This window comes from Leptodactylus fuscus, chromosome 1 (assembly GCF_031893055.1).
Source record: "Leptodactylus fuscus isolate aLepFus1 chromosome 1, aLepFus1.hap2, whole genome shotgun sequence".
In the NCBI taxonomy this organism is placed as follows: domain Eukaryota; kingdom Metazoa; phylum Chordata; class Amphibia; order Anura; family Leptodactylidae; genus Leptodactylus; species Leptodactylus fuscus.
Genome location: NC_134265.1, coordinates 212,336,722 through 212,352,686, shown reverse-complemented (window position 1 = coordinate 212,352,686; position 15,965 = coordinate 212,336,722). Strand labels below are relative to the sequence as shown.

The 15,965-nt window shown below is 39.2% G+C and overlaps 1 protein-coding gene across 1 annotated transcript in view; it reads right to left on the bottom strand.

Annotated features, from left to right (window-relative positions):
- Window positions 1–15,965, bottom strand: part of ADGRL3 (adhesion G protein-coupled receptor L3) — an 877,296-nt gene that overhangs the window by 298,394 nt on the left and 562,937 nt on the right. The window contains exon 17 of the mRNA XM_075282777.1: window positions 2,839–3,048. Within this exon, the coding sequence (XP_075138878.1) occupies window positions 2,839–3,048 (210 nt within the window). The remainder of the gene's footprint in view (window positions 1–2,838; window positions 3,049–15,965) is intronic.

Below are 15,965 nucleotides of genomic sequence, written 5' to 3'. Positions count from 1 at the left end.
ATGCACTGTACACAATCTTAATGCCCCTGATGATTCTCAATCTAAGATGAAAAGCATAGGGTTAAGTTTGCAGGAGCTATATGTATATCTGGGGATTATGGTCTGAAGCTCTGAGATCTTACCGTGGTATTGCACTCCCGCTTCCTATCCCTTTTGGTGGGGGTGGGGGAGGCACCCACTTGTTGTTACTACTGTCAGATCTCCAAGTGACAATTACATTTCAGTACCACTAATATCCTGGCATACTATGTATGATTCTTAGGGACCAGATTATGGGGATAACGTCTATCCTTAGGGAGAGACCACCTTCTCAGGTGTGTGGAGACTTATACAGCCATAGTTGCTCCACTGCAAGGGAACATGGGAAGAATATGCAAATCGGTCTCCCAAGATGTAAATAGGGAGACAGTGCCTCTGTTATGCTGCCCTCCATAGCAAGCACCCTAAACATAATGCCCGACTTCCCAGAAGTCTTCACTGCATAATGCGAGGTTAGAACCAAATCAATTTCTCAGCTATGGACGGCAGCGTTTCCGTCTCTTTGGACTTCATCAGCGCAGCCTAGAGAGAATTGATTTGGTTTAAGTGAGAGGTTGAGAGACCAGATTATGGGGATAACGTCTATCCTTAGGGAGAGGTTACTCGCATTATGCAGTAAAGACTTCTGGGAAGTCGGGCATGATGTTCAGGGTGCTTGCTATAGAGGGCAGCATAACAGAGGCACTGTCTCCCTGTTTACATCTTGGGAGACAGATTTGCATATTCTTCCCATGTTCCCTTGCAGTGGAGCAACTATGGCTGTATAAGTCTCCACACACCTGAGAAGGTGGTCTCTCCCTAAGGATAGACGTCTAAGGATAGATGTCCCCATAATCTGGTCTCTCAGCCTCTCACTTAAACCAAATCAATTCTCTCTAGGCTGCGCTGATGAAGTCCAAAGAGACAGAAACGGTGCCGTCCGTAGCTGAGAAATTGATTTGGTTATAACCTCGCATTATGCAGTAAAGACTTCTGGGGAGTTGGGCATGTTGTTCAGGGTGCTTGCTATAGAGGGCAGCATAACAGAGGCACTGTCTCCCTGTTTACATCTTGGGAGACAGATTAGTATATTCTTCCCATGATTCTTAGGGAGTGAGGGTACTAGTTTCTAGGGACTACATCTGTAAGTATCTGTCCCTTTTTTGCCCCACTTCTTTAAGATTTACCTAGTGTTGCATGAAATATATATGCACACATTTTTGTATCTGGCGATTCCTCTGCCTGGGATACCGGTCCTGTATTTGTTTTTACCTTTTGCAATTTTTTTTATCAAGCATATTAATAAAGGTGACGTTTTAAATATATCTTTTGTTGTATCTATTTCGGGATAATTTTCCCTTCAGTGATTTAAAGTTATAAACCTTCTAACATCCTAGAAAAGTAAAAGGACATTGAAGAAACAATGCCAATATAAAGTAGACATATGGGAAATGTTAATTAGGAAGAATTTTGTGTGATAGGACTGTCTGTGTTTGTACAAGAATAACAGAAACTTTCAAAATTGATAGTTTTATGAAATTTTCAGTATATTGTCCCTTTTTTAAACAAACAAACACAAAGTATAATGACCAAAATTTTCCACCAACATAAAGTAGAAGTTGTCACAAAAAACAATCTTGGAATCACCTGGATAGGTAAATGCATTATGACGCTATCCTCACATAAAGTAAAAGACTTCATATTTGAAACAACTACCCTGCGTCCTTAAGGGGTTAAATAAGTTGAATATTTTTTTTTTTTCGCTAGAAGTCGAAGAATGGCATAAAATGTAAAAAAAATAAATTGTAAATTTTGCTGCTTTTACCAGAAACAATATATTTTTAATTTATAGGATTGGCATAAACATATTAAAATTTGCTTTCCTAGTTCTTCTGATCACAGGGGTTACACATTTATATAGTTTTTCAACAAAATTTAGGTTTAATATGGTTTTATATTCAGCATGACTTATTTCTGGATTCCTTGTCCACATGTAAATTACCCAGTACTTTAGTATAGTAGAGGGCGGTAAACTGTTTTTTTTTTTTGTTTGTTTGTTTGTTTTCAAATCTCTAGCTAGACTCCCTGCTGAGACTGAGCAAACATCCAGGAAGTAAGTGATGGTGGTGGCTGGCAAGGGAGCAAGTCCTGCTAAACACAATGTAAATGAGAAGCAGCTTCACTTTCATTATGATCACTGTAAATAATTAAATTTTCTTGATAAAAGTGATGGCAAAAATTCATGGAAGATACAACAGATAAGTAACAATGGGGATTAAATTTACTTAATAATCACGGCTACAACCAGCCTACTATAAATGTAAAATGTAAAACAATAGCATACAATAGAGGTGCAGAATTACTAAGCATATAATAGCATCAGGGAACCAAGAGAGAACAAAATACATTAAGTAATCAAACTTTTCTGAAGTGTAAAAGAGGGGATTATTTGCTGGCTAGAGGTCTGAAAAATTTCAGGTGAACCTAGTGTGCCATGGAGAATTTTGTTGGCAGTGACGGAGTAGTCACAAGGTGGCTTTCTGATCGTGGCTTTCTGAGCGTAAGGCGTGACAGGTCAGGGAAGGAGCAAATGGAGGTATTGGGAGGAATCCCAACGTACACTGCAGATCTTATATGGTAGAAGTAATGGAGGATTGGAAAAAAAATCTAACCGTTTTGAGGACTGGAAATGTCACTTCTGACCCCTTGAAGAGCTTGACACAAGGTTCTCTGTAAGTTGGTGGTTAATTTGTCCATATCCATTTAATAATTGTACTATTTAGCACTAATGTCAAAGTTTTAGAAAAAAAAAAAACTTACCGGCTGATCAGTGCGGTTGATTCCAATTAAAAACAGCAGCTCTGCCACAAACAGACTAATACAAAGATTTTTATGGATTGTATTACGGTCACTTTGGAGGCCACGGAAAAAGCAGAATGTAAAAATACATATCAGAAGACAAACTAGAGAAAGTAGGATTCCAACCCACGTGATCACATTTAAAAGGAGGTCATGGTCCATATCGGTGTGCTGAAAAATAAGGAAATGAAAAATACATAGTTCAGTTTGGATACTACTGAATTTCTACTTTATACTTTTATTAGTTCACAAATATCAGGGTTTTCTTTGTAGGATTTTTGAAATTTAATTTAGGAATAATGTAAAAACCTGTATACTGTTTTAGGTAATGCTAGTCAAGGTGTTTGAATAAAATAAAATTAAGGTGTTCAACATAAATACTACAACTGTGCATGTTCTCCGTGGACAGCACACAGTTCCATCGATTTTAACAAGCATATGAAGACATTCTTTTTTTCACACATCATTAATCGGTGCAAAAAGACATGCACCACTGTGGTCTTTTTTGGGTAGATTAATCCCCTCCCCACACCCTTTATGTCTATGGGTCCTTGGAAATCAAGGTGACAAGGGGGTCCTTAAGTCAGACCAATAGGTATATTGGGTGGATTCCAAATTACGTCACACTCCGGAGCGTCAGTGATGCAATGACACAGAAACAAGTTGAATCTGAGCAAAAGCATACTTTATTGAACAAATCATCTCTTCTTATACCCAAAGAAGTGGGCGTACATCTGAATAAGCAATTTTAATATCCAATGACAATTTTTGGAAATAGGTAAATTCCCATCACACCACATGAAGTAATTTAGCTGAAATCATCGTGTTACGTGACAAGGCAAAGTCCCAATGATTCGCTACTGGTAATTTTTATCTGAACTGTATTAATAGAAGTTTATGACTTTATTATGGTCTGGTTTATTATAGGGTGCAGCAGTATGTCTGCAAATAGTCTGCTTTAGTATGGACGATGGTCAAGCTGACCTAGCTTAAGTTATTGGAAAGAATGTATACACATATAAAGTATATGTATAAATGTATATTCATTTCCCTATCATGGAAATGAATATTCTGACTACTGTTCCCACCGAATGAGGTTGATCCGGTGCATATTAGTCACCCAACCGTGTGTTATATCAAGGTTTATTCCATATTATATTTTTCCCACTGCCCAGCAGTATTTGCTCCTAATCATATTTAATCACCCGCTTATCAATTTTATTCCAGACACTTTATTACTCTGATTCAGCTAAATGGGTCCATGGGTCACAGACAACTTTAGAGAACAACAATTTAGAGAACTAGTATTTCAAAAAGGAAAACTTATATTTCTAGCTTAAAGGGACAGGGCAGATGAATATACCTTAACATATATGGATTTCATATTGATTTCCTTATCAAAGGTCAGCACGTGGATGCTACTCATATGTTTTCCATTTATCATTGTTCCAAAGCAATAAAAATTAAGGAATTTTGCTTAAAAAAAACACAGAAACTTCTGCCTAATTTATGAAGGGTGCACGCTTTATTATAAATTAGTTACATATTCTGGAGTGCATATTCCTATTCTGGCACCATGTGTACCAGTAAACTAGCATAAAGGATAATAAATTGAACAGGACCAATGGCCCAAACCCCACCAAGCCTCTTTTGAGAAAAGTAGCATGTTGGGTGTAGGAACTAAAACGTTGTAATTTATGCACAAAAATACAGACTTGCTCAAAAACTGTGAATTTTTCATGGTTTGTTTTCTGTTGCCAAGTCATGATAAATCATGATAAGTTTGAATGTATGAATTGGAGGGATGAGTTTCCCATTGATAAAAAAGAAATACAGGCCATGATTGGTCTAACTAGATCACGTGACCGGGCAACTTGTGGGTGTAACCACATTAAAAAGCGAAGTATTCTCAGTATTGACCTGCATACCCATAGAGCTATGACTAAGGGACGTTTCGATCTAGCGGTTTTTAAACACTATGTTTTTATTTTGTTTCTGTATTTTCTGCCTTTTGCACTTTAAATGTTCTTTGACTGATTTTAACTGATGGATTAAAAGTTAATTTTTAAGTAACAGTCAAGTGTTGTGGATCTCCTTTCTATTGAAGTGAATACGTATGGCTCAGGCTTCTTGACGTCCAGAAGCATGGATCGTGCACCGTGAACTGGCATATGAATGGTGAGCTGCATATCCATATACTTTTTCTTGATATCATGATGAATCAGCCCATTACCAAGACCAAATAGTGTGTGATCAGAGCAGGCTGACCACCACGCTCTAACAAAAAAAAAATAACACAAATAGGAGAATATTTTATTTTGGAAAGATTTTTGGGGCCCCACAGGAGCCAGACTACCACTACAAGTCTTCACAGATGAGCACATTTGGGGTTTTCTAGCTTTTCACTATTACAACACCCATTCTACCAACAAGTAGATCAGTCAACCTTGCCCAATCAAAATAAAATAGAAAATAAAGAGCAAAAGAAAGTAAAACCACGTTCAATGCCAATGTACAAATAAAATAACTCTCAATATCATCCCTTCAATCCTCAAGGAAAATATATTATAACCTAATATCATATTTCAAGTTGGTTAGCTTCTTCTGACATTGAAAGTATCAGATAATTATCAGATAATATAATGTAATATAATATAATAAAATATATCTTATTATTAGATATTTTACTGTATAATAATTATAATATTAGATAATTAATTCATTCCAGCCACTTCACAAAGCTTTATACCAATAATTATTTTGAAAATTTTCTAAACTACAAAAGTCATTACTGCCTCTTTAACCCCTTTAGGGCACAGTCTAAAAGTGCGTTATGGACCAGGCCTCATTTTTCAAAACCAACATGTGTCATTTTAAATGGCCAGCATTTAGAGACGCTTTAATATACACAAGTGATCTTGAGATTTTTTTTTTTTTAATCACACACTGTACTTCATATTAGTGGTAAACACTAATCGATATTTTTGTATTTATTTATTTAAAAAATAGGAAATTTGATGGAAATTTGGAAAAAAAAATAGCAATTTTCAAAATGTGAAATTCTCTGCTTTTCAGACACATAGTTATACCACCCAAACACATTAATAAATATTATTTTATTATTATTAATATTATTACCATATCTCTGCTTTATATTGGCATCATCTTATTATTGTCTTTTAATTCATTCTGGATGTTAGAAGGCTTACAAGTGTAACAGCTCCCCATTGAAATGAATGGGCTGCTTTTTTCCCTATTGGTGATATGCGCATATGTGATATGTGATATGCGCATATCACTTTGAAACCAATAGGGAAAAAAGCAGCCCATTCATTTCAATGGGGAGCGCTCATATGCCAGATCCCATTGAAATGAATGGGATCTGCTTTGTACGCGCTGATTCTGAACGTGCTTTACGTTCAGAATCAGCTCAGCGTATACTCAGTGTGAATGCACCCTTACAAGACAATTTTCCTAATTTTTTAGGAACCACTTCAGTTCTGAAAGGATTTAAAAAGGCCTATATAATAGAGCCCCCCTTAAATCACCCCACTTTCAAAACTGCACCACTCTAATAATTCAAAACAGCATTTGGGATGTTTGTTAACCCTTTAAGCATTTCATAAGAATAAAAATAATAGAGAGGGGAAAAAAATGTCCTCTTAGGAGCAGGTTTTAGTCTTAACAGGATTAACCAATAAATGTATATTATAAATAAAATATAAATAAATGTATATTAGTTGCTAAAGCAGAAACCAAACAAAAAATTATATGTACCAAACCTCCTAAAAATAAGAGTTCACCACATGCAGAGAACTGGAAGGAACAAAAATCTGCTTTGAAGCTGGAAATGTTAAAAAAGTATCATCCTATAAAATGTAGGGATTATACACCGTGGAAAACAAATGAACCCTAAGGGCTAGTTCACACGGGCACAGAGGGGGCGCGTAATCCATGTCATAATCTGCCCCCTCACAATGGTGGTCTATGGAGACCGCCAGGCTACTTTTTTTCCGTGAGCGGCATATGGCCTCTCACAGAAAAAAGAAGTGGGCTGCCCTCTCTTCAGGCAGATTCGTGGTGGCAGCAACCTCCGGAGTCAGCCCATACATTTGAGCCAGGAAGCCAGGGGAAGCCGTGACTGTTGGAAGCCGCACTAAGGGAGCCTTCACACGGAATAAACGCTCTGCTCATTGTGAACGTAAACTCGTTCAAAATGAGCGGCGTTAAAACAGATCCCATTGATTTCTATGGGTGCCGACATAAGCACGCTCCCCATTGAAATCAATGGGAGGCTTTTTTACCTATTGCTTTCAATGTGATACCCGCGTATCACATTTAGAATGAGCGGAGTGTTTACTCTGTGTGACGGCTCCCGAATACAGAAGACAGGCAAGATTTTGCTGTTATTCACTAATATGTTAAATCTTTACTGCACCAAGCAAACTGTGACTGTGATACCAAAATCTAACTTTTTTCAGATTGCACAGCATACTGTATATAAAAACACAATTTTATAATTCATAAATGCAACCACCTTCATGCAACTTTGCAGCAAACAAAGATTGCAAGCAAAAATTGCACAAAAATTCAAATTTGTCACTACAGTGCTGCTCAAGTAATCCCTTTCTGCAAACAAAATGTACTTTCCAAAAAACTGCAAGATGTGAGGCATTCATACATATATTTACAGGGGCAGGTGTTAAAGAAACGCCAAAATCGCAGAAATGCGCCAACCCATTTTGTGCATGCAAATTAAATTGGACCATTACTATTATTTTAGCGTGTAACAGATATTGCTAGAGACGTATTTTACTGTAGAAAGCTCAGGTATGGACAGGACAGGGATTGGGTGAAATGTAAACTTTATTCACGACTTTATGTATGTATTGTGTAAGTGTCTGGTGCGACTTTTTTTTGGCACTACGACCTGGACAATAGTAAATGTCTGGGTCACAGCGCCATTAAACTTTCTGGTTATGTTTAGAGGGTATTAGATAAGAATACCCCTCTAGTAAGGCTGGGGGGAGAATTACATTATACCTGTATGTGGCAATCAGAGAAAGTTTAGACTGCTCTCTGATTGATAGGAGAAGGGATAACAAGGACTGACATCCCTGCTACCCCCTCCTGGAGTCACATACAGGTTAGGCACAGATAATAATGATCATTCATCATCACTGTGCAGGCTGCAGGGCTCCTCTTCTCCCCTCCCCTTCCTACTACAGTTCGTAAGATGCTTTTTTAGACAGGAGGATGGGGACACTTTAGAGCCCTATATCTCAGGGTTGTATGGGGCTACCTTGATGGTTTAAGATTCATTTTAAAGATGAGAATCTCATATTTAGAATGAAATCACAGTCTTCATGATAGCACCTATAGTTAGGTAGTGATTCACTGTTGAAAACGCTGTTGGGAATTGAGATCTGCAGTCCCTGCAGTCTCCATATCAGTAATAGTTCCCCCTTATCAGTTATAGACCCCTCGTAAATAATACTGCTCCCTTATAAATAGTCCCACTTATTAATGTTAGCCCTCTTATACATAATAGACCCTTTAACAATACCCTCCCTATAAATAATAGCCCTCTTAATCATAATACCCACTTTTAAATAATAGACCTCTTATAAATAATAGCCTCTTTAACAATAACCTCCTTATAAAGTTTCTTCTTATAAATAAAAGCGACCACATTATAATAGTCACCTCTATTAATATAATATTCCCCCCCCTTATATATTAATAAATAGTCATTCCCTTATAAATAACAGTCCGCCTCACGTTTCCCCCTTATAATAGCCTGCCTTACATACAGTGGCGTAACTAGGAATGGCGGGGCCCCGTGGTGAACTTCTGACATGCCCCCCCCAGACCCCGACTGACCGCACCCCTTCCCCCTGCATTCCTGCACTCACTATTATGCTCCATAGTGGCCCTGCATACAGTATTATGATGTATAGTGGCCCCTGCACACAGTATTATGTACTATAATACATAATTCTGTAATAAATTTTTGTGCCTGGGAAAGAAAGGGTTACAAGAGCCACATTCAGTGTCAGTGAATAGTGTTCTTACAGTTCTCACTTATGTATAATAGTTCCTCTCCTATAAAAGCCCCCTTATATATAACAGTTCCCCTTTATAATAGTCACCTTTTATATATTGATATACAGTCCTATGAAAAAGTTTGGGCACCCCTATTATCCTTAATCATTTTTAGTTCTAAATATTTTGGTGTTTGCAACAGCCATTTCAGTTTGATATATCTAATAACTGATGGACACAGTAATATTTCAGGATTGAAATGAGGTTTATTGTACTAACAGAAAATGTGCAATATGCATTAAATCAAAATTTGACCGGTGCAAAAATTTTAGTACCCTTATCATTTTATTGATTTGAATACTCCTAACTAATTTTTACTGACTTACTGAAGCACAAAATTGGTTTTGTAACCTCACTGAGCTTTGAACTTCATAGCCAGGTATATCCAATCATGAGAAAAGGTATTTAAGGTGGCCAATTGCAAGTTGTTCTCCTATTTGAATCTCCTCTGAAGAGTGGCATCATGGGCTACTCAAAACAACTCTCAAATGATCTGAAAACAAAGATTGTTCAACATAGTTGTTCAAGGGAAGGATGTGAGGACTGTGAGGAACATAGTAAGGAAATGGAAGACCACAGGGACAGTTCTTGTTAATCCCAATTCAAATGAAAGATGGATCTGCAACACTCCTCTTCATTAATAAAACTTCATCTTTAATTCCATTTTACAGGACAATACAAAAACTCCATACAAAAGATAGAAAAAACAAATACAAAAAAGACGCAATAAAAACCGCTGTCAGTATACCATCGCTGACGCGTTTCAAGACCGTCTTGGTCTCTTACTCATAGATGTTTGTGGTCTGCTGTGAGTAAGAGACCAAGACGCGTCAGCGATGGTATACTGACAGCGGTTTTTATTGCGTCTTTTTTGTATTTGTTTTTTCTATCTTTTGTATGGAGTTTTTGTATTGTTCTGTAAAATGGAATTAAAGATTAAGTTTTATTAATGAAGAGGAGTGTTGCAGATCCATCTTTCATTTGAATTGGGATTAATTTTATCGTGGCCTTGGAGTCCCGAAGGCAGCGGATCGTGCACCTCACTGAGAAGTTTGTACAGGTGAGCTGTTTTGTGACCAAAGTTTTTGACATATTGGACAGTTCTTGTTAAGCCCAGAAGTGGCAGGCCAAGAAAAATATCAGAAAGGCAGAGAAGAAGAATGGTGAGAACAGTCAAGGACAATCCACAGACTACCTCCAAAGAGCTGCAGCATCATCTTGCTGCAGATGGTGTCACTGTGCATCGGTCAACAATACAGCGCACTTTGCACAAGGAGAAGCTGTATGGGAGAGTGATGAGAAAGAAGCCGTTTCTGCAAGCACGCCACAAACAGAGTCGCCTGAGCTATGCAAAAGCACATTTCGACAAGCCAGCTTCAATTTGGAAGAAGGTCCTGTGGACTGATGAAACAAAGATTGAGTTGTTTGGTCATACAAAAAGGCGTTATGCTTGGCGTCCAAAAAAAACAGCATTCCAAGAAAAACACTTGCTACCCACTGTAAAATTTGGTGGAGGTTTCATCATGCTTTGGGGCTGTGTGGCCAATGCCGGCACTGGGAATCTTGTTAAAGTTGAGGGTCGCAGGGATTCCACTCAGTATCAGCAGATTCTTGAGAATAATGTTCAAGAATCAGTAATGAAGTTGAAGTTACACCGGGGATGGATATTTCAGCAAGACAATGATCCAAAACACCGCTCCAAATCGACTCAGGCATTCATGTAGAGGAACAATTACAATGTTCTGGAATGGCCATCCCAGTCCCCAGACCTGAATATCATTGAATATTTGTGGGATGATTTGAAGCGGGCTGTCCATGCTCGGCGACCATCTAACTTAACTGAACTTGAATTGTTTTGTAAAGAGGAAGGGTCCAAAATACCTTCATCCAGGATCCAGGAACTGATTAAAAGCTACAGGAAGCGACTAGAGGCTGTTATCTTTGCAAAAGGAGGATCTACTAAATATTAATGTCACTTTTCTGTTGAGGTGCCCATACTTTTGCACCGGTCAAATTTTGGATTAATGCATATTGCACATTTTCTGTTAGTACAATAAACCTCATTTCAATCCTGAAATATTACTGTGTCCATCAGTTATTAGATATATCAAACTGAAATGGCTGTTGTAAACACCAAAATATTTAGATCTAAAAATGATTAAGATTAATAGGGGTGCCCCAACTTTTTCATAGGACTGTATACAGTGCCTTGCGAAAGTATTCAGCCCCCTTAAACTTTTCAACCTTCTGCCACATTTCAGGCTTCAAACATAAAGATATCAAATTTAAATTTTTTGGGGTGGGGGAGAATCAACAACAAGTAGGACACAATTGTGAAGTGGAATGAAATTTATTGGATATTTTAAACTTTCAGTGTAGCAAACTCACTCCAGAAGTTCAGTGAGGATCTCTGAATGATCCAAATTTGTCAGACATTGACACTCTACAGTGACATCCACTGAGACTACTCTTGAGCTACAAGACCGCCCTGCTTGAGTTCAGACCTTCCTTCACTCTCTTACATCCCAGCAAGAAGAAGCCATTATAGCCCCTTTCACACTGACTGAGCTGCAGGCTGCATTCTCCAACATCCCCTCAGAAAAGCCGCCTGGCCCTGATGGCCTATCAGCATCCTACTACAAACAATTCAGCTCTATCCTATTCCCTTGATTCTTATAGGTCTGCAATTCTGTATATAACGCCCATAATTATCCTCTCCAACAAGCTCTGGAGAAGCATATCTCCATTATTCCTAAAGAAGATAAATTTCCGACTCAATGTGGCAGTTACCTACCCATCTCCCTGCTAAATGTACATATTAAGTTATCTGTTAAACTAGTGTTTAACTGACTGAAATCCCTGTTACCCTCACTAATTAACCCAGAACAAGCAGGTTTTGTGCCCAGCAGAGAAGGCAATCATATCATCCAAAGCATACCATACATCTGATATGCGCAGGCTAACAAGAAACCATTAGTCTTACTATCAACAGATGCTGAAAAAGCTTTGACCGTGTAGATTGGACCTTCATGTCCCTGACACTGAAGCATTTAGGTCTCCCTCCCCCCTTTGTTCTGAAGATAGTGTCTCTTTATTCCCCATGAACCTGTGGCCCACCTTAACCTCTTAGTCCCATAAACAGCTTCCCCCTCCCACTCTCAATTCCATATTACCTCAGGAAAGTTTCTCAGATAGCCCATATGGAGGAGCTCTTATTCAAAATTTATCTGCTCGTGGGAACGAGGTATTCCTTCACTAAAGACTGTGTCTGAGCCCAGTCAACAAAAAAAAAAAATTGGAAAATTGCTTTAAACTTGTGAAGTTTCTAACATACTTAATTTTTTCCAAATTAGACTAAAGTTTACTACTAAGGCTGGGTATACATCTGCGTTGGAGTCTCCTTTAGAGACTCCATCGCAGAGTCTTGCATGGGGGGACTTTTTTCTCCACCGTTTTCAGTTTGGAAACAGTGGACATCCCGCAGACCCCATTATAGTCAATGTTGTCCACTGGTTTCCATGTGTAACCGCCGTTGTGCTCTGGTCTGACTCATACACAGTGTGAATAAACATTGTTGTTAATCTGAAAAAAAAATTTCAAATATATACATATATTTTTCCTATATGGTGAACGCTGTAGTGAGAAATAAAAATCAAAAGAGCTTCCAATAAAAATCAAAATAAAATGCAATCAAAACATCAGACATTCCCCAAAACAGTATAGCTAACAAGTACATCCCGCCCCGCAAAAAAAGAAGCCTCAAAGGGTTTTGTTTTTTTTAAGTGGCTAAAATGTAAAAAAAAATACTATATAAATTTGATATCCCTGAAATCGTACCGACCAATAGAATTCAGGTGACATATAATTTTAGATGGACCATGCGTGTAAAAACAAAGCCCATAAGAAAGTCATGCAAATGCAGTTTTTCTCCAATTGAACCCCATTCTGAATGTTCCCATAAACATTATGCTCTTATATGGCTCTGTGCACGGAAAAATAAAGTTATGGGGTTTGGAAAATGGGTAGTGAAAATTGAAAAATGCCAACAGGAAAGGGTTAATAGAAACTGACATAGTTCTAGTTTATCTAGTCTAATACTCACTGAAGTATTCTTTACATTTTTTTGTTAAAAAATATTGGGAAAAAAACAAGACATGCAACAGATAAAAGTAGGGGGAAGTAGTTCCGGTACTATTAACAATAAGAATGGGGACGGCAACAGCAGCATTACTTCTGGTCTAGACAGTCCCACCAGTAACCATAGTGTTGTCATATCACCACAACACGTAATTTAACATGCTGTCTTTTTGTACTGTCAAAAATGTCTCTCCCTTATCTTCAGACAGAGATGCCATTTTCTATCAGTCATGTTTCATCTGCTGAAAGGGAAATTCCTTATAGCCCAAGTCTTCCCTGGATATCCAGGAGACAGGCATTGAGATAGTCAAAATATTAAGTACCTGGGTGTGCTCCTCAATAATGAGCTGGACTGGGCTGATCACCTGGATGCGCTGCACAGAAAGGGTCACAGCAGGCTCTACCTGTTCAGGAGGCTGAGGGCCTTTGGAGTCCAGGGGACACTTCTTAGAGTCATTTTCGACTCTATGGTAGCATCAGCCATCTTCTTTGGAGTGGCCTGCTGGCGGAGTAGTATACCAGTCAGGGATAGATATAGAATTGACAGGCTGGTTAGAAGGACCCACTCTGTCTCGGGGAGCCCCCTGGATACAATACAGTTAGTTGGTGACAGAAGGAAACTGTCTGTGGTGAGTTCCATGCTGGTGAATCACTCCCATCCCATGTATGAGACCGTCACAGCACTTGGCAGTACTGTCAGTGACCGACTGTATCACCCCAAGTGTGAGAAGGAGCGTTATCGAAGATCCTTTCTCCCAACCGTGGTCAGACTGTATAATCAACATCAGGCTCAGTGAAGAACACACCGCACAGGGGCCACACGGTGGCTCAGTGGTTAGCACTGCAGCCTTGCAGCGCTGGGTCCTGGTGTTCAAATCCCACCAAGGGCAAAAACCATCTGCAAGGAGTTTGTATGTTCTCCCCATGTTTGCATGGATTTCCATCCCATATTCCAAAAAAAAAAAGACATACTAATAGGGAAAAAAATGTAGATTGTGAGCTCTACGGGGGGGCTCACAATCTACATTTAAAAAAATAAATAAATAAATAAAAAGAACACTCCGCACAGACAACTAAATGTCCTGAAGTCTTTCTTTTCTTTTTAATTGCTATAACTCTTAGGACCTTTTTCTGTCTGCTATTCTGAGCTTGTATGCATTCTTTTCTTGTAATATATTACTATATTATCCATGCTGTTGTAACACCCTGAATTTTCCCATGGTGGGACTATTAAAGGATTATTTTATTGTCTTGTCTTCCTCCTCTATTCAGTGAGTTAGATGAGAACTGCCAACTTTTTTTTTTTTGCTGTAGTGGAGGTAGGCGGAAGATATGAGTGTTGTTGGAGGTAGTAGTGGACTGGGGATGCTACTGGTGGAAGTGGGTCACTAGGGGGAATCTGTTAGGAATTGTGAGGGCATACAGGAATCCCATTGCCATGCTGAGTCCAAGAAAGTGAGGAAGGTAATACGGAAGCTGATGATGATTCTATTACAGATAAGACCTGACAACTAGTTCAGGATGACACTGGAAGAGGATAGTAGCAGCAATAGTTTTAACTAAATTGCAGTCCCAAAATCCAAAATGACTGGGCAAGCTTGACTAGTGGAGGCACTAGCAGACATCTTTCTGGCTTTGGTGGCAGCAGCTACATACAGTTATCCCCTGAAAGGGATTTTTTTTGTACATTACCAAATGACAAATCAACAGCAAGGTACAAGATCTGCAAACAGATAATTAGGAATGGGGCAAGGCACACATTTAGAAACTAGGTCTCTCCGTACTCACATGAAATGCATCATCAGCATATTTGGCAAAAACGAATTAGCAGTTGCACTAAGGGAGCAAGACAATTCCATTCCTTCCCCCATTTGTCAGTAGGCCACATCCATTCCACACCTAGCACATGGTGGGCAACGTCACATTATCCTCCTCCATGCAATCTGCATCCAGTCATCTGAATGATCTGCAAGTTTAACTCCTAATTGGCCAAGTTACTTGTGGTCGCTGCCATGCCACTTAGTGGAATCCACTGCGTTTCACCATCTGATGGCAGTGCACAGTCTCCATGAAGAATACCTAGCTGCCATTATTTCTTGAGGAAAATTGTCCCTGCTTGATGGATGTCTCCTTGTAAATGTCCATGTGGGGAAAGGTGCACAACACCCTCAACATGTGGAGCATAAACTATGGAAAAAAGACAATACATTAGCTGTCATGGCCCACTAGGTCAATGTTTTGAGCATCAGAGGCCACAGTCTAGAAAGGCCCAGTTCTTTCTGGCACTGACATCACCTCACAGGTGCAGGGCAGGCACAGTTTCAACACCAGGCGGCCTACACACCATTTCCCACCTCAACTTCACCAGGACCAGCCTTTGGTTCCATTTCCCTTCCTTCATGTCATGGTTGTATGGTGAAGTGCACATTAAATGGCACTTTTCCCAGTGTGCCCCAATTTTTGGGGGAAATTATGTCAATTGTCACTCCACTAATTGCTTGCAACTACACTGAGTGCAAATGCTGGAGCATCAGTTTCAGCAGGAGTAAATGCCCTGTGGCCTGGTCCATCATTATTCATTGCTGCACTGCTACAACTGCCTAGTGCCTACCACCAATGTCACCAGTCAGGTAGGCATGTCCTGTGGCTTGGTCCATCATATTTTGCCCTGCTGCACTGCCACACATGTTCTCACAGCTGCCTAGTGTCTACCGCCACTGCCACCACTCATTCAGGCATGTCCTGCGTCCTGGTCCATCATATTTTGCCCTGCTGCACTGCGCCACACGTTGCCACAACTACCTAAAACTCAGGCAGACATGTCCTGCAGCCTCGTCCACCATCGC